We start from the raw sequence: 18449 nt of genomic DNA on the forward strand, positions 1-18449 counted from the left end.
TGGGCCCTGAGACTTCATGCCAAGACATGAGGGTAGGATGGAAGCCTGGTGTATTCATTTCCTGTGGCTGCTGTAACACGTTACCACAAACTTGGTGGCTGAAGACAATGGAAATTTATTCTCACACAGTTCTAGAAGCCAGAAGTCCAAAAAAAGGTGTCAGTAGAACCATGCTCCCTCTGAAGGCTCTAGGGAAGAATCCTTCCTTGCCTCTTCCAGCTTCTGGTAGTTTCCAACAATCCTGAGCATTCCTTGGCTTGTAGCTTCATCCCTCCAATCTCTACCTCTGTCTTCACGTGGCCTTCTTTCCTCTGTGTGTCTCTGTGTGTCCTCTCCTCTCCAAGGACACCAGTCATTGGATTTAGGGCCCACCTAATCCAGTATGACCTCATCTTAGCTAATTACATTTGCAAAGATGCTATTCCCAAATAAGGTCATATTCTGAGGTTCTGGATAAATGTGAATTTTGGGGGACACTATTCCACCCACCATAGGTGAGCTGGGAGGTTGACCTGGTCTGTTGGCCTTGGGACCAGGGACTCAGGGCAGGGCTGGCTGGCCATAGTTGCAGGGCCCCCAGAGCAGAGACCTCAGCAGCCCAGGGTGCTCCAGAGCCTCCAGCCTCCCTCCAGCTCTGCTCCCACTTCTCTCTGACCCGCCGCGCCCTTCTTCCCACCCCAGTGCCTTCAGAGCCACGTAAATCGTCCCCTCCACCCTGAGGCCTTCCAGCGTTCCTGGCAGTGTCTCCCCTACCTTGTCTCCCAGCGCACTGTGATCCTCTCTGTGGCGGGCACCATCTGCCCTGTGTTGGCAGGATCCCACCTGTACCTCCTCCACTTGGGCCAGGGCTCCTTAAGGGCAGGTTCAGGGCCTGGTCATCACAGATTGACCATGGGTTCCAGCACAGGGCTCCGAGTGTCTGAGGCAGAGAGCTGGATCATGGCCAGCTTTGCTTGGACTTGCCAGTGAATTTGAACAGCGTCATAGTCCCTCCAAGCTCTGTCACCTGTGATTCTTCCTGCCAGCTGAGCGGTGAGCAGAACGGCCCAGAAAAGGCTGGCAGGTTTACGAATTTACTTCTTATGGCTGACGTGACCTTCGCCTCCAAGCTAAGGTCTGTGCCTGGATGGGAAACTTGCCATAAAAATCCCAGCCTGCGTTACTCCACCCAGGATCAGCACCCCCAGGGTGGCCTGAGGCTGTAGACCTCGGCGTGGTCAGGACCAAGCCGCTGGGGCTCAGTGAGCTGGGCCTTGCTCACAGCTCCCTGGCCTCAGTTTCGCCACTAGCCGCTTCTCAGGAAGCTATGTTTGAGAAAGTGCCTGGAAGAATGAAACACATGACGTGGATGTGAAGGTCTGCTACTACTGCCAGGAAAGCACCAGCAGAGTTCTTTCTCGAAGAGGAAGGAGAGAGTTTGGGGCTTGTCTATATTATTGATTGCTGTGGAACCAGACAAATCAACTGGTGCATGATAGTGACTGCATGCAGTGAGCCCAGCTGGTGAGCTGGGCCCTGGTCTAGGAGCTTGACAAGGATTAATTGGTTTCACCAGCATCCCTGTGAGGCTGGAGGGGCTGAGCATGGGAGGACATGCACGCTGCCCAGTGATCACCTGGATTTGCCTCAGGCAGGCTGACTCGGGAGCCCTCCACCTCACCCCACCCTTCACAGCCCCCAGAGCAAGCGTCAGCCAGGTGTCCTCGGAGACCAGGCCTGGGGCTGCTTGGAGTTCCTCTCTCTGCCTTGGGCTCCCAGGGCCCTGAATGTGGTCTCAGCCGTCCCCTTGGTTCTGTCCTGTCCCCCTCTGTGGGTCCTCAATCTCGAGGTGCCTTCCTCTCAGTGCCCCGGGGAAGGGGGTTCTGGTGGGTCAAGGTCAGTGTTTGCTGCCCCACCCTCAGCCTGACAAGGACAGGGCCTGGGAGGAGGCCCAGGGGCTGCCTGATACCCTCTCTCCCTCCCTCCTCCAGGACCCTGCTGTAGCCATCCCCAAGGGAACGCTCATGGCCATTTTCTGGACCACCATTTCCTACCTAGCTATCTCGGCCACCATTGGTAAGCTGCTGACCCAGACCCTGGAGGGGTCACAGGGTGCCGCCTGGCTCTTTAACAAGGATGGCTGGGCCGGGAGGACATGGCACCCCCAGGAAGTGGAGCCTCGAACTTTATTTTGGGGGGCACCTTGGGGGGTAGTTTGTGGTGGAGATGGGGGATCACCCCAGGCTCCTCTGGTCCCTTCAAACCTCAGGTTACAGATTCCATGGTATGAAAATCCTATAGGAAAAGTCATGTTCCAACTCCAGGAATAATGGTCAGAACAATGAGGAGGAGGAGGAGGAAGATGACTCTAGCAACTGACTTATCACCACGTGCCCAGCCCTTTACATGCCTTATTGCATTTAATCTGGGCACTATCATTTCTGCCACTTGACGGAGGAGAAAACAAGGGCTTAGCGAGGTTAAGCGACCTGCCCAAGGTCACAGAGCCTGAATGGTAGAGGAGGGCTGTGGACCAGGCCTGGACTGCTGACACTCGCCTCTCACTGAGATCCTCACACATGTTCTTGTTCCCAATAGCCACGTCGTGGGGTGAGCTGCTCGCAGGTGGCCAAGGGACGTGGCCCAGGTCATAGCCACTTAGGGCCTGAGATCCGGTTCTCCACTTTAAGGAGGCCACTGTGACCTCAGGTCACTTAAGCTCCCTGTGTCTCTGTAGAATGGCAATGACAATAAAAGTAGTCGTAATACCTGTTTCCCCAGAGTGTTTAAAGTCCTTAACACAGGGCCTGGCGTATCGGAGGTGCTCCTGCATGGTAGCTAAAGTCATTGTCGCCATCATCATCATCATTATCATAAAGTAAAAGAAGAGCTGGCCCATCAGCAGCATGTCGCCCTCTGCAGAAGCGTCTGGTGTTTTCAGGGTGGGGAGGGGAGGGGAGAGGAGGGAAAGGAGGCCTCCCCACGCCCTCCTTCCTCCTCAGGCTCCTGTGTGGTTCGAGATGCCTCCGGGATCCTGAATGACACGGTGACCCCCGGCTCAGGCGCCTGCGAGGGGCTGGCCTGTGGCTACGGCTGGAACTTTACCGAGTGCTCCCAGCAGCACAGCTGCCGCTACGGCCTCATCAACCACTACCAGGTACGCGCGGCCCTGCCAGAGGCAGGGAGGGCCGGGTGGAGGCTGGACTGGGCTGGGGAAGACAAGGTTTGGGGGGCTGGCCCCAGGCCTGGGAAAAGAGCTTCAGGTAGGGGCCTGGGCCCAGTTCTTGCCCTGGTGGGCACTAGGTCCCCAGTGAAGGTTGCAGACTCAGGTGGCAGCTCCCAGACTCAGCCCCTGCCTGCAGCGGGGACTGGGGTGCCCTGGGTGGGGGCTCTGGGCCCCACCCCTCGCCATGGGGACCTGAACCCCATGTCCCTGCAGACCATGAGCATGGTGTCGGGCTTCGCACCCCTGATCACGGCCGGCATCTTTGGGGCCACCCTCTCCTCAGCCCTGGCCTGTCTCGTCTCTGCCGCCAAAGTTTTCCAGGTGAGGCTGTGGAAGGGGGCGGGAGTGTCTAGGAGGCCAGGTGCAGGGGGCCCCAGGTGACTGCCACAAAGGCCTGGAGGAGTCATAAGACCTGGTGTCTAGACTGAAGGAAAAGGAGCTAGTAAAGCAAACGCTTGCAGGAAGCAGCCCCTTCCTGTGCCAAGCTTTGAAGAGCAGCTGCCTTTCCCACCCCTCACTCCCTCTGTGCAGCCTGGCACCCCATTTGCAACCCCCCCTCCCAGTTTCCCTCTGATGTGATCAGCCCCTTTTGCCCTTTCAGTCTTCGTGGTGAGGTGGGGAGGGCAGGAGATCAGTCCCCTTTCAAGAGACAGAAGCCGGGACCCAGGTCAGGAAGTGCCCTGCTGAGGTCACGGAGAGAGCAAGCAGGGCCTGGGGTCCAGGTGGCCACAGGGGAGGGGATGGGGCAGGTCCCGGCCACGGGGTAAGCCCATCGTCCTGTGCCCACAGTGCCTGTGCATAGACCAGCTGTACCCGCTGATCGGCTTCTTCGGCAAAGGCTATGGCAAGAACAATGAGCCAGTGCGTGGCTACCTGCTGGCCTATGCCATTGCTGTGGCCTTCATCATCATTGGTGAGTGGCCACAGGGTACGCAGGGCAGCCACCTCTCCCGGCCAGCCGTGAGGGCCATGGGGACAGGGCCCGACATGCTTCCCCTGGCTCTGCATTCCTGTGTGCTGGCAGCTGGGACCTCCCTCCCCAGGTCTGAGCTAGCCCCCAGGAGCACATTGGGAGCACAGGACAAGCTGACTGATTCCTCCTCGGGAGCTGGTACAAACAGCTGGATCACTATCTCTGTAGGTATAGAACCTAGACCAACCTCATTTCTCAGATCTTGAGCTGCTGGATCTCTTGGGCTCCAAGGTAGGGGATGCCGTAGGAGAAAGATTCCAGTTAATCAGTTAATTAGATTGACTTTCTATCCTGGCTTTGCCGTATGCCAATTGTGTGACCTTGGAAAAAATCACCTCCTAGAGCCTCGGTTTCCTCATCTGAAAAATGGGAGTAATAATGCATAGAGGGTGTGTCACAGATGGGCAGGAAGAGACCATGTGTGTATATCACACAAACACACACACACACATACACATGCATTCATATACGCACACACTCATGTGTGCACACTCCCCAGTACTTCCTGATTTACTTAGCCAACGAGGCAGAACTTGCTACGAGAGAGGTGGCCCTACCAAGCAAGGGCAATCGCTGTGCCTTGGCACAATGACCCCTGGTCCCTGGTCCCTATGCAGGAATGGGGTCAGGATCAGCTGTTGGTGAACCTCCCCAGCCTGGGGGGCACCTTCCTGCCACAGCTGAATCCCTGCTCTGATACTTAGGCTGGCATCACCAAGCCATGAGACATAACCCAATGGTCTAGCCACTTCCACTCAAGGGAACCTTTCTGGATACTAGATACTCCTGGATCCTGCACCAGATGAAGAGGCAGCAGGGCCACAAGCAGGGAATGGAAACACCTAGTCAGGCCTGGCATTCCCAGATGTTCCTGGATGTTTTCTGCTCACCCTGCCGTCCACCCCTGCCTTGGGTTTGATGTCGTTTTATCTGGGTGGTTCTGACTGTACCTCAGATGGAGGATCACGATCTCAAATGCTCTGGGGCAAGGCTCTTGTGCTAATTCAATGGACTCATGTTCAGAAGGCCTGGCACATAAGAGTTGTTTGTCTTGTTTTGGGATCCACAGAAGCAGACCCTGAGACAAGGATTCACATGCAAAAGTGTGTCTAGGGATGCCAGGGGTTGCAGCAGGGCAGGGGCTCGTGAGACAGGGAAGGGAAGGAGCCGGTTCTTGAGTGGGTTTCCATTGTGGGTGGAACTGAGATACAGTCTCAAGGTTTCAGAAAATAGAGAACATGTGTCTTGGGTCACACTGTAAAATGTATTTCTTACTGTAATTTGTGGTCACACAAAGAGGTGTGATAGCCACTGTTCTTGGCCATCCCGTAGCCTGATGGGATCTACCCTCACACTGCTCTCCATCCTCTTTAGAGCCGGCAGTTTACAGTTTACAAAACACTGGACTTTGAGATTCACAAAATGATGAACCCATTTCACAGATGAGAAAGTTGAGACTCACTGAGCCTCGGTGGCCCATTTGGGGTCCCCTTATCCTGAGAGGGAGGGTACCAAGGACTCCTTGGTGGAGTTGCCCAGTAGACTGTTTCCTCTCTCCCTTGGGTCCCTGAAGCTGAGCTCAACACCATCGCCCCCATCATCTCCAACTTCTTCCTGTGCTCCTATGCCCTCATCAACTTCAGCTGCTTCCACGCCTCCATCACCAACTCACCCGGTAAGCAAGACCCTCCCCCTTCATGGGGGGAGGCACCTGGGGCTGGGGTATGGAGCGGGGAGTGGAAGGCATGGATGCAGGTGGGCAGACCAAGGTCACCTCTCAAATTGAAATCAATTAAAGGGACCATTCATATAATAACAGTAATAACAGCTATCCTTTATCAAGCACTTACAATGTACACTATACATGGATTCATGCACTGTTTACAGTATGCAGAGACTTTACTAGTGCCTTCCTACACCAGTTTTAAGGGAGTCAGGAGTCTGACTCCCCAGAGAGGGAACAGAATCGTCAGTCACAGACGGGGTGGCAGCAGGTTGCACGTTGCCCAACTCCAGGGGGTGCCACTCATAGATGTTATAGATTTTTATGTTTATTATGAAAATTTTCTGGCAGATGGCAGTAAAGAGTCTCAAGGAAGTCTTTTTCTACTTAGCCCCAAATTGCCGATGGGCTGGTCCTGGGGCCACCTTTTCCCTAGACCATGGACCATGGTGCCCTGGAGTTGTGCCGTGGAGCGGCTGTCACTAGTGGCGGCCCTGGCATGGCCTGCAGGTGCGGGGCTAGGCAGAGTCATGTCCTTCCCCTCCATCTCACCCCCTCGGCTCTGTGTGAGCCCCGGAAACCAGCACTGCTGTGACATTGGATGTCCTGTGGCCGTATTTAGCCAGAGCTGGACACCTCCCCCTTGGTGTAGCCTGTTCACATGGCAGGATGACAGCCAAGGCAGGTGTGTGGCCCTACCAGAGCCTCCAAGCCCAGCTCCAGGAAGCTCCTCCCCCTTGGTGTAGCCTGTTCACATGGCAGGATGACAGCCAAGGCAGGTGTGTGGCCCTACCAGAGCCTCCAAGCCCAGCTCCAGGAAGCAGGGTGGGGGGGGCGGGCACAGACTGGGACCCCAGCCCTGGGCACTGCGGGCATTGCCACCCAGGCCCTGCCCAGCTATGCTGGCCCAGGGGGAGGCTCCGGAGTACTGAGCGTACGTCCTGCCCTGTGCCCCCCACCCAGGGTGGAGACCCTCATTCCGATACTACAGCAAGTGGGCGGCACTGTTTGGGGCGATCATCTCCGTGGTCATCATGTTCCTTCTCACCTGGTGGGCGGCCCTCATCGCCATCGGTGTGGTCCTCTTCCTCCTGCTCTATGTGATCTACAAGAAGCCAGGTGTGCGGTCGCAGGCTGCCCAGAGGGTCACGCGTCCCTTCTCGCCCTGAGGCTGCCAAGCCGTCCTGCCTGTCAGCTCAGCCAGAGGGCCTGCCTCAGGCGCTGTGCTCTCAAGGGCCCCCCCTCTGGTGCTCCAGCCTCATCCCTTCCCACGGGTTGAGGAGCCCCCGGGAGTGTGCCCACTCAGAGCCCACACCTCTACTACTAGACCACCCCCCACCCCCGGACACGCAGGACCTGACATTGCCTGCCCAGGTCCATCCTCCTGAGAGTGGCCGACCCACTGGTGTGCACACCAGACCGAGGGCTGCCTGACTGAAGGGCAGCCAGCCCAAGCCTGGACGTGTGGGCGGGGATGTGTACACGCATGCAGGCAAGGATCCCAGGGTGACAGCAATCTGGGGGTGGGATGCAGAATGCCGGGAAAGCCTAGCGCTCTACAGTAGAACCCGGCCTTCCAGGTCATTGTGAAGATCTTTTCGTCAAGGGAGGAGAATGTCTTGTAGAGTCGTTAGCTTGATGCATAACGTTTAAACGTGTAGCCATATTGCATGTGCAAACGTTAGGAACAGATCTACAGGCTGTCTACCTGCTCCCACGGTGCTCGGTTCCTGAAGGTCAACATATGTATGTCTGGTTTCTCCCATGACTTCTAACCTTGCACACGCCCCTCAGAGGTGAACTGGGGCTCCTCGGTACAGGCTGGCTCCTACAACCTGGCCCTGAGCTACTCGGTGGGTCTCAACGAGGTGGAGGACCACATCAAGAACTATCGGTGAGTGCAGCCTTGCGGATGCCTGGGAGGCAGGGCTGGCCGTGACCCTGCTTCGGGACGCTCCAGGCCAAGGCCTGTCACCTGACCGGCAGACTCATGGTGGGCATGGCCCCCTGGCAGAGAGGAAACAGGGTGGAGGAGCACTGCTCAGCAGTCAGGAGACCGGGGCTGACGCTGCCCAGTGGGGACCAAGCAAGTCTAGTGACTTCTCTGTACCTAAGTTTCTACAGCGGAATATGCTCTGGGCAATACAAATGCAAAGGGCAATACAGTCGTCCCTCAGTATCTGCGGGGAATTGGTTCCAGCCCCACCTCCCCACCCCCACCCCCAGTCCCTTATATAAAAAGCCTAGCATAGTTGGCCCTCAGTATCCGTGGTTCCACATCCACAGATTCAACCACCACCCTTGGAACTCCAGGGGCACCTCCAGACCCCCAGCTCTGTCCTGACGGCTCACACCCTTTTCCCTTCCCCTCCTCAGCCCCCAGTGCCTGGTGCTCACGGGGCCCCCCAACTTCCGCCCGGCCCTGGTGGACTTTGTGGGCACCTTCACCCGGAATCTCAGCTTGATGGTCTGCGGTCACGTGCTCATTGTGAGTGCCCCCTGCAGGGGGGCGGGGCTGTACTCCTGGAGGAGCCCCTGGGCACCAGGTCCACCCCCGGGGGCAGCAGGAGGGGCTGTGGTGCCCAGGACAGGTTCTCTCCCTCCCCCACCCCTCTCCCTGGCTTGCCCATACTGTCCTGCCTCTCACCGGCTCCTTCCATCTTCCTTCCACCCCTCCCCCTCCCTCCTCCTCTGCTTTTCCTCCCCTAATTCCATAAAGGAGAACCAGCAATGAGCTCAGGGGACAGCCTCCAGGGCAGGAGAGGGGCTGAGTCCCAGGCCAGAGGGTGAAGGCCACCCCTGATGTCACCTGCCCCTGTCACCCACAGGGACCCCGCAAACAGAGGATGCCTGAGCTCCGGCTCATCGCCAACGGGCACACCAAGTGGCTGAACAAGAGGAAGATCAAGGCCTTCTACTCCGACGTCATCGCTGAGGACCTCCGCAGCGGTGTCCAGATTCTCATGCAGGTGCGTGGGCCCGGGGCTCCCTCACAGGACTTAGTTGGTGTGATGACCTGGAAGGCGGGATGCCGTGAAGGGCTAGTTGAAGCCCCTTTTGCTGCAACAGGAGTCCCGCCTTTCTTGCCTTTCCAGATGTGCTGATTCAGGACACTTTCTCAAAGTGCCCAGGGCCCGGGGAAACTGCTTTGGAGGCCTGTGGGAGCTGATGACACATTTTGTGATTTTGTTTTTTTTGAGATATAATTTATACACAGCAAACTGAAATAGTGTATAGTTTGATAAATGTTTACATATGCAGACACTGCTCAGTGCTGTGAAACCACCGGTCAGATCAAGTTCTAGAACATTCCACCGGGCAATTCATTTTACTGTTCAGTTTTTTCATTTGTAATGGGATGCATAAATAAAATAACAGTTGTTAATTCTGAGTCAACATAGGGGAATCCTTTTCAGTATTTCTCAAAGTTAGAAAAAAGAGCATACGCGGTCTCCTTTTGGGATTATAAAAATATTTGGAGAGTAGGTAGGAGTTATGATTGCACAATATTTTAAGTATACTAAGCGCCACTGAATTATACACTTTTAAATGGTTGATTTTCTGTTATGTAAGTTTCACCTCAAAAAGTAAAAAAAAATTTTAACATGAAAAAAAAGAGAAATATAAAAGATGTAAGGATTAGACGACCCAGGAATACTCCAAGCTTGACATCCAAATTCAAGTCCCTTGTTATAAGAAATAATTTACTAGAGAAGCTGGAGCTGGGATAATCCAGAACTTATGGGACAGTCCAGCCGCTGGCCCCGGCTTGGAGAGGCCGCAGGGGAATAGCTCTGGCTGTAGCTTCACCTTTCTCGTGGGTGTGTCCAGGCAGACAGGACCCTGAACTGGCAGATGTGTTTCCTAAGCCCCCATGACATGGCAGAGAGGACAGCTGGAGCTGAGATGGAGCCCCACCCTAGTCACAGAACAGAGCCCCATGGGGCCTGTGGCCTGGTTCCTCACCTCATCCCCTCCCCCCCCCGCCACGGCAGGCTGCAGGTCTCGGGAGGATGAAGCCCAACATTCTGGTGGTCGGGTTCAAGAAGAACTGGCAGTCGGCTCACCCGGCCACAGTGGAAGACTACATCGGCATCCTGCAGTGAGTGAGGGCATGAGGGAGGCAGAGCCTGTGGTCTCTCAATTTGGGCCTTCGGAGTTTCCTGGGCCTTGGGAAGTAGAGGGGCAAACAGTGGGTGCTGTAAGAAGCTGAGTCCACTCGTTCGAAGCTGAGGAAGAAAAAGACAGTCTGAGGGTTCCCCACTCTGACCTGTGAGTCATAGACACCAAGATCAGCAGAAATAGGCAGGTAACACAGTGAAGTGGGCCCAGAGTGGGCATTAGGGAGCAGTGGGGATTGTGGCAAACTGGAGAGAACAGCTGCTATTTGGCTCCAGCTAATCGTGCCCAGGCAGAAATGTGGGCCCCGTGTTACTAGATCTAGTTTTTCAGAGAAGATGAAAATGTGGGTTTTTAGGTGAAAATCTTGTGTCCACCTGGAGGCTGCAGAAGACCTGCAGATGGCCAGCTCTCAAGCTGTGAGGTGGTACCTCTGAAACCAGGCCTCCGAGGAGGCGACAAGCTTGGGATATTGCACCAGGGGTATAAACTCCCTAGGGATTTTAGGGTTAATTCCAAACTCTTTCTCCTTCAGCTCTTGCTGTGCAAGGTCCAGAAAATGCCTACCTGAGTTGTTTTCTGCATTGACGCGGTACAGAGAGGCAGTGTGTAGGAGCATTTAAAGAACACGAGGCTGAGTGTTGGGGACCTGGGCCCTGCTTCCAGGTCTGCTGTGAACCAGCTGTATGACTCTGAGCAGTGCATCTCACTGCCTCTAACAAAATTACAACAGGAGGCGGTGTATACCTGCTTTTCAGGAACCCCCAGCTTCAACATGCCGAAACTCCAAATTGCTGGGGCCTGAAAGGCCCCTGTCCCAGTGATGTGTAATTAAAGGAGTCCAGAGAGGGCAGTGCTTAGCCTATTAGATTAGCCCTAGTGCTGGGCTCTTGGGCACTGTGTCAACCAGGCAGTAAATATACTTGTGAGGTAGGAGCCTTGTAGACATTTATATAGACAACCTATTGATGTCTTCATGAGCGAGGCCATTCTTGTGTGTATACCTGTCCTCAGGGTTTCCAGCCTCAGCTATTTAATTCTAATCCCAGTTGGCCACTTCCTTAGTGTGTGTCATGGGCAAGTTACTCCCTAAAACTCAGGTTTTGCATCTGTCAAATGGAGAGAGTAATTCCCATCCCCACCTCTGCTGGCAGAGTTGTGAGGAGTAGCTGCATGTATCAGGAGGACAGGGCCTGGCCCTAAGACTGGTCTGACTCAGTTTTCCCCAAGTACAGGGTCTGTAGGATCCATAGTGCCACAGATGGTAGAGCTAGTGAGGTCCTGGGGGCCTTTCCAGTCCTGCCTGCACATTATACAGATGGGGAGACTGAGGCCCAGAGAGGAGGAAGGGTATGGGGGGAGGCAGGGTCAGCTCTAGACACCTGGCCTGCTGGGGGCTGGGGCCAAGGGGAGGCTGACCCCACCTCCTCTCTTTCCAGCGACGCTTTTGATTTCAACTACAGTGTGTGTGTCATGAGGATGCGTGAGGGGCTCAACGTCTCGAAGGTGATGCAGGCGTACAGTGAGTACACACCCCACTTTCTTGACACCTCATCAAAATCAGAGCAGGATATCAGAAAGTTCTAGAACACTTTTTTTAAGTGGTACAGGGAAGACGGGGAAATTAGTAAAAAAAAAGTCACAGACTCCTAGAAAGTCAGCTTTTTTTTTTTTTTTTTTTTTTTTTTTTTTTAATGCGTTACGCGGGCCTCTCACTGTTGTGGCCTCTCCCGTTGCGGAGGACAGGCTCCGGACGCGCAGGCTCAGCGGCCATGGCTCACGGGCCCAGCCGCTCCGCGGCATGTGGGATCCTCCCAGACCGGGGCACGAACCCGTGTCCCCTGCATCGGCAGGCGGACTCTCAACCACTGCGCCACCAGGGAAGCCCGAAAGTCAGCTTTTGATGTAGATCATCAGGTTTCTAAATGGAGAAACTGAGGTCCAGAAAGGGGATGTGACGAGCTCAGGGTCTTACTTCCAGCTGGGGCCAGAACCAGAACTGGACCCCAGAGGTCCCCGAATCACGATAAGAACTTTTGTAACCAGTGGGATAAAGAGGATCTAATAGCCAGGAAGAAAGAAAACAGGGGTGAGAGAGGGTCACGTAAAGACAACAGAGTATGAAAACACACCCAGAAAGGCCATGAAAACTGGGTGTTTTGGTCTCCAAAACCAGGATTGGGGCACTGAGTAGGGATGTGTGTTACATGTAAAGTCACATGTAAACAGGCAGATCTGAATGAGTAATTTTTAGAGGTGTGAAAGAAGGAACGCATATGAAGACAAACGGGGAGGCAGTGCTGAGGGAACCGGGAGGTGTGAACGCCGCAGGCTGGCCTGAGTCTTGTTCATCCAGGTCACCGAGGGCATGCCTGGCACCCAGCAGTAGTTTACTGAATATTTATGCAACCAGAATTTACAGAGCAGTGGCCACACTCCTGACCGAGGCTGCTCTAGGCGCTGGGCGTGCAGCAGGGAGCAAAACAAAGTCTGCCCTTGAGGAGCTGACATTCAGGCGGGAAACACACGGACACAGGACTCACTTCAGGCAGCGACAGCGTCCTGAGGAGGTGTCCTGAGGAGGTGTCCTGAGGAGGCGTCCTGAGGAGGCCAACACAGGGCATGAGGGCAGGAGGGCCTCTCTGAGGAGGGGGCTTGTGGCTAGAAGGGGAGGGCTGGGGAAAGAGGGCTCCCGGCCCAGGGACCACTCACCACGCCACTCACCACTGAGGCCTGGTGGGAAGGAGCGTAGCCTGTCTGAGCAGCAGAAGGAAGCCGGGTGGGGCCGAAGCATGAAAGGAGGCAGAGGCCAGATCTGTGGAAGCTGAGAGTCAGGACCTTCTTCCCAGGGTAAGGGGGAGCCCGGAAGAGCCCCAGGCAGGAGAGCCTGGGAACAGAGCTCCCCCTTTTTTGCAGTTAACCCCGTGTTTGACCCAGCAGAGGATGGCAAGGAAGCCAGAGCCAGTGGAGCCAGGCTGTCTGTCTCCGGCACGGGTCAGTCCCACCCACTCAGAGGCTCAGGGCGCTCTCACCCTGGGAACAGCTAGTGACAGGCCACCGGGGAACTTGGGCAAGGGCAGGAGGTTTTTGCTTGTGACAGTGGTGCCTGAGACCCCTGGGATTAAGCAACAGGGAGTCGGGGGGTGGGGCGGGGAGCAGGATAAAGACTGCCAGCCCTGCTGGAGAATTCAGTGTCCAGGCATCATGGGACCCCTACCCAGTGAGCTCTGGAGCCCAAGTCCCAACCCCTCCGAGGCCCCCCTGGCCAGGCTCCAACCGGGAGGGGCAGCGATTCTCTGGCAGGCAGGGGAACCTGCAGTGCAGGAGCTGGGGGCATCCTGTGTGCATCTGTGAGGGGCACAGTGGAGTTGTTAAGAGAATGACCCCAACCCCCCCAGTGCCAACCAGAATCCCAGGAGAGAGAAGCTGGGAGCAGGGGAGGGGCGCATCCCAGCCCTGCCCATCCCAGGTCCCTGCTCCTGGAGTCTCGGCATCAGGAGGGCCCATTGGCGGTGTTCCGGGCCAGTCCCCCAGTGCATGCCTGCAGCAGGGGCTTCCGGCCACCACGTGCACAGCCCCAGTGACGGCAAGCCCACCTCCCAGGGCAGCTCGCTCTGTTTTCAGACACACTCGGGTATTTGGATGGGCTCTGCTCCCACGTGACCTGCCCCTCTGCTCCTGCAGTGGAACCCAAGGGCCTGGTGCAGGAAGAGCAGGCCAGCACCATCTTCCAGTCGGAGCAGGGAAAGAAGACCATCGACATCTACTGGCTATTCGACGATGGAGGTCAGCGCCCCCAGGACGCCGGATCCCCCCGAGCCGTCTCCCCTCTATAACTTACTCTCTCAGCATGCCCCTCCTGGTCACTCTCGACAAGGCTTCTGGTGGGACCTTGGAGCCCAGCAAAGGGAAATAGGGGCCCCTGGGCTCACAGGAGCCTGGCTGGGCCCCTCTCTTGGCCCCATGCTTTTCAACTTTAAAATGGGAGACTTAGGGGAGCAGCTGAGGTCAACATGAGGTGGAACCTTCAGACTGGACAGGCCCTTGGGGTCACAGGCACATGACATAAATGGGAGAGATGGCCTGGTGCACAGGAAAGCTGTAGGGATATCCTTCACTTCCCAAAGAAAAACACTCTCTCCCATTTTTCTTAAAGCATGTCATTCTCAGCTTTATTGTTCCCACCCTGATTGAGTCCTAGATACAGAGAAAATGTCTGTTCCAGTAAGATATATCCTGTTGTATATAGGATGTGATAGATAGTATTGAATGAGCACTGACTGTATGCTTGACACTAAGTGCTTGCACGGGTTAACCTAGCGCAATCCCCAGGTAGGAACGATTATTAACCCCCTTTGCCAATAAGAAACTGAGGCACAGAGTAGTGAGGTCATTTGTGGATTACACAGTGATAAGTGACGGCGATCTAGATTTACGTGTGAAATATCCCAATTGTTAAATGCCAGCTCACTTGTTTAAAAGCATCGTGCAGGCCACATAAACCCCAGCCCACAGAGCCCCGCGTTTCACCCCTGGTTTAGTCTGGCACACTCATTACAGAGGTGGGTACACTGAGGTCCAGAGAGGGGAAGCGGTTTGCTAGTGGCAGAGCGGGGCGGGAACTCAGAGAGGGCTGGATCCTGAGAGCATTTTCCTCTTGACTCACGAGACCCTCCTTGCCAGGCCTCACCCTCCTCATCCCCTATCTCCTCGGCCGCAAGAAGAGATGGAATAAATGCAGGACCCGCGTGTTCGTGGGGGGCCAGATCAACAGGCTGGACCAGGAGAGAAAGGCGTAAGTGGGGGGCACTGTGTGGGTCGCGCGGGAGCGGTAGGTGTCACCCCAGCACTGCCCCAGCCTGCCTCCCCCACTCCACTGCCCCCGGGGGCTTGCCCCTCTCAGGTCACAGCTGTGGTGAGGAAGCTCTGGGCAGGAGCGGTTTCTCTCCATTTCAGAGGTGGTTTCGGTGTCCTGTCCCCCTTTAATAAGATGCACATGCCTTAGTCCCGGCCATGACAGGGAGAGCTGTTAAATTTTAAACCCACAAACCTCAAGGAGATTTGTGTGAAATGAAGGATGGAGAAGGCCCCTCCTCCTCAGAAATGAGGCGGAGCTTAGAATCTTTCAGGGCAATGTCCCCCCAAGCTTGAGTATGCTGCCCGTGGTGAGACCAGAGGTGACTTCAGTGGCCAGGATAAGGGGCAGAAAATCCTGAAGAATCTCTTGGTGAGAAGTGACTTAATTCTCCAATTCTGTGGCTGATTCTCTGTCTAAACAAGAGGAAGCAGGCCTGGCTGGAGTGCTTGGCAGGAAATGGGATCCACCAGAATTTAGTGACATTGGTTTACTGGCTTTATTGGTCATATCTTTCTGGCAAGAGATGCTGGTTTTCTGTTTAAATTGTGAGGACAATTTCCTTTCAGGATGTATCTAAGTAAGAATGTGAGTTGACTTAAGCTGAGAAGGAAGTAAATAGTAGGCAGGTACACAGGTGTGGAGGTGGCAGGAAGTGGGCAGGTGGCACATATGTGCCTAGATTTGGGCACCTGCTTCTTTAGAGCAAGGTCAAGTGAGGTCTAAGGTTGTAGGATGGAGGACTGCTGGAGGGTGCAGCCAGGCTGGGAAGGACGGGGTGGGTGGCTTGCCTCAAATCATGCAGTTAATTAACCAGAGAGAAAACCCTGTCCAGCCTTTAGTGCCCGCCATGACGCCCCAGGGTCAGGACCCCGTGGCTTGTGCCACTTTAGTCCTGTGCCAGGACCACATCCCCACCACGAATCACCCACTGCATGAGTTAAGGGTGACCAGCAATCCCATCTCGTTGTCCTCACCCCCCACTGAGAATTTCTCTACCAGAGGGCCCTTCTCAGCAATGCAGAGGAGAGCACTGCCTGGGAGACGTAGCATCCACTTCCCTGTGCTCTCCAAAAGATAAACACACCTCGAAGGCTGCTTTGCCCTCTCGGCTTCCTGTTCCAGCTCCAACTGAAAGCTGGGTTCAGCAGGTTTAGTTTAGTTCAAGGCTGCAGCACTGTGGGGTCACAGGATGTCTTTCAAGCAAAGGGTGTGAAATATCCTCTGCCCCCCAGCTGACTCTTGACCAGGCCACGTCCTCTGCCTTCCTCATGACTGCCTCCACCCAGGCCCTGCCCAGGCCTGCCAACCAGCACTGCACACCAAGATGTTTGCCCACAGCTCTGCGTTCCTAAGTTCACTCCCAAGTTCAGGGACCAGCAGTGGCTTCACAGCTGGGCCCCAGCCTGCTCTGTCGGGCTTATCTCCTTTTGGTCCCCTAGTGTGCTCCACACCATGCCCTGCACCCTCATGTCTTTGGTCATTTGGACTCCCCTCCTGGGGTGCTCACTCCCCACCACCTAGTCCTGGGGCATCACCAACACGTGTCCTGCCCCGGGATTCTGATGCAATGGGCGGGCTGGGGCCGAGGCACGGGTACTGTTTGGAAGGCTCCTTGGGTGATTCCAGTGCGGACACCCTCTTTGGCCTATAAGTCTTACCCACCACTCACCATCCAGCCAGATCACCAGCTCCTCTGTGAAGCCTTCCCTGACTGCCGCAAACCACAGTTGGCGTCTCCTCCCTGTGGATGCAAAGTCAGGGCCATCTGGCTTGCTGCTCCTGGTTCTGTACTCAGTTCATGTGTGTTATCTGTTTCCTCAGCCACCTGAGGAGTTTCCTGCAGTTTGCCTCCCGTCCCTTAGACCCTTCCTTCTCAAAGTGTGGCCGGTGAACCAGCAGGCCTCACATAACCTGGGAGCTGGTGAGAAATGCAGAATCTCAGGTCCCAGCCCAGACCAGCTGGGTCAGAATCTGCCCTGTAACACAATCCCCAGCAGGTGCTCAGACATTAAAATGTGAAGCGCCCTAGTCCAGAGGTGGCCACCAGATACTTAGGACAATTCCTTTCCCATGTCACTCATCATCACCTGACCTGCTTTATCAATATTTATTTATTGTCTGCCCTCCTCCCAGGTTAGAATGTAAACTCCCCGAGGGCAGGGTTTGTTTTGCTTGCTGCTATATCCTCCACAGGAGCTCAATAAAAACTCATTGAATGAATGAATACATTAAAAAAAAAAAAAATCTCCATCTCCCAGGATCATTTCTCTGCTGAGCAAGTTCCGGCTAGGATTCCACGAAGTTCACATCCTTCCCGACATCAACCAGAAGCCGCAGGCTGAGCAGTGAGTTTTCTGTGCTGGGGGTTCCAGGCAGAAGGGTCAGCCCTTTCTCTCTGGTGAACCAAGGGCAAGGGCATGGTCCTTCCTGCCCCCACCTAGACTGGGCTCATGGAAAGAAAGAGGAAGGGTCGAGTGTGCAGCCGTTAATTTCTGTTTGTGTTTCTTCCCCCTGCCTGCTGGTCCTTTGCATATCAGAGCTGTGGTCTTTGCCAGAAACACACCTGGGCGGGAGGCCAAAGAATGTTCACATTTATGCTTTATCACACACCAAGTGTTTTTGAAGCTCTTACTGGTACAAATCATGGCTATCCTGCCCCTCGAGCAGAAGCCGGTGTTTCATCTGCCAGGGACCCCCCCACCTACCCCACGGACCTGGGGGCTGAGGGAGTCTCCAGCTTCACACTTCAGGAACCCAGGCTGCTTGCTATTCACAAAAGGCTGATTTTACCTACACTGGTTTTCTTCAGATTTGTGGCTTCTGCCTGCTTGTAGCTTCCGAGCTCTTTCTGCGTCTCGAACTTTCCCTGCAGTCCCAATCCGCTACAAGCTGCCTCCTTCCTTCTCTGGGTGTTGCTTAATTTAAGTGCCTAAAAAAGGGACCGTGACTGGCCCAGCTCACCCCTTCCTGCCAAGCTAAGGTAAAGGCCACTGGAAGGCCTATTTCTTGGCTACCTTTGGTCCAGTTGGCTGTGGCCAGGAATGGCAGAATCATATGCTAAAGGGTAGCTCCTTCTGCAGGGGCCATGGCAGAGGCACGTCCCCTCCACGGGGCTGAGGGATGCTGGAGCAAACAGAACGGAAGGTGCAAAGGCCCTGAGGCAGAAACATGGCGGCTGCGGCCCCTGATGTTATATTAACCCACTGGCACTTGGAGGGGGGAAGATGTTGAATGGTCTGAGGGACCACTCCCCCTGCCTGCCCATGCAATGGCAAGTGGGCGGACTTTAAGCAAACTCCTGTGTGAATTTGTATCAGGGCTCAATTGTGGGGCCAGAAGGGATGATTTACTCTCCTAATGGTTCAATTTTATATTCTTAAAAGAAGACATTTACAATAGGATTGCTTTATCTCAATCTGTCTACGTGAGGTTTTCCAGGACTCTATCTTCTCAATAAAGTAAGGTCTGTCCTGACCTCTTTAACCCTTGTTTACCTGGAGAGGGAAGGAAATCAAGAAGAGAAGAAAGGAACTATTTAATAGTGATGGATATACTGACTCTCCCATTCTCT

General features: G+C 54.9%; 1 protein-coding gene across 13 annotated transcripts in view; it reads left to right on the plus strand.

Moving 5' to 3' along the window:
* Nucleotides 1-18449, plus strand: part of SLC12A3 (solute carrier family 12 member 3) — a 37660-nt gene that overhangs the window by 8903 nt on the left and 10308 nt on the right. For 6 of the 13 annotated variants that reach the window (XR_004347015.1, XR_004347014.1, XM_032613899.1 and 3 more), the window contains exons 9-24: nucleotides 1971-2055; nucleotides 2982-3136; nucleotides 3419-3526; nucleotides 3995-4118; nucleotides 4230-4346; nucleotides 5752-5853; nucleotides 6865-7020; nucleotides 7696-7795; nucleotides 8278-8389; nucleotides 8730-8870; nucleotides 9897-10003; nucleotides 11460-11542; nucleotides 12937-13014; nucleotides 13705-13806; nucleotides 14704-14815; nucleotides 17137-17223. Coding sequence is in view for 11 of the 13 variants with exons in the window: in XM_032613899.1 (XP_032469790.1) it covers nucleotides 1971-2055; nucleotides 2982-3136; nucleotides 3419-3526; nucleotides 3995-4118; nucleotides 4230-4346; nucleotides 5752-5853; nucleotides 6865-7020; nucleotides 7696-7795; nucleotides 8278-8389; nucleotides 8730-8870; nucleotides 9897-10003; nucleotides 11460-11542; nucleotides 12937-13014; nucleotides 13705-13806; nucleotides 14704-14815; nucleotides 17137-17223 (1769 nt within the window). In the remaining 2 variants the exon portion in view is untranslated. The remainder of the gene's footprint in view (nucleotides 1-1970; nucleotides 2056-2981; nucleotides 3137-3418; nucleotides 3527-3994; nucleotides 4119-4229; nucleotides 4347-5751; nucleotides 5854-6864; nucleotides 7021-7695; nucleotides 7796-8277; nucleotides 8390-8729; nucleotides 8871-9896; nucleotides 10004-11459; nucleotides 11543-12936; nucleotides 13015-13704; nucleotides 13807-14703; nucleotides 14816-17136; nucleotides 17224-18449) is intronic. The other 7 variants (XM_032613902.1, XM_032613903.1, XM_032613906.1 and 4 more) reach the window with 3 other exon arrangements.

The sequence above is a fragment of the Phocoena sinus genome, chromosome 19 (genome assembly GCF_008692025.1).
Source record: "Phocoena sinus isolate mPhoSin1 chromosome 19, mPhoSin1.pri, whole genome shotgun sequence".
NCBI lineage: Eukaryota > Metazoa > Chordata > Mammalia > Artiodactyla > Phocoenidae > Phocoena > Phocoena sinus.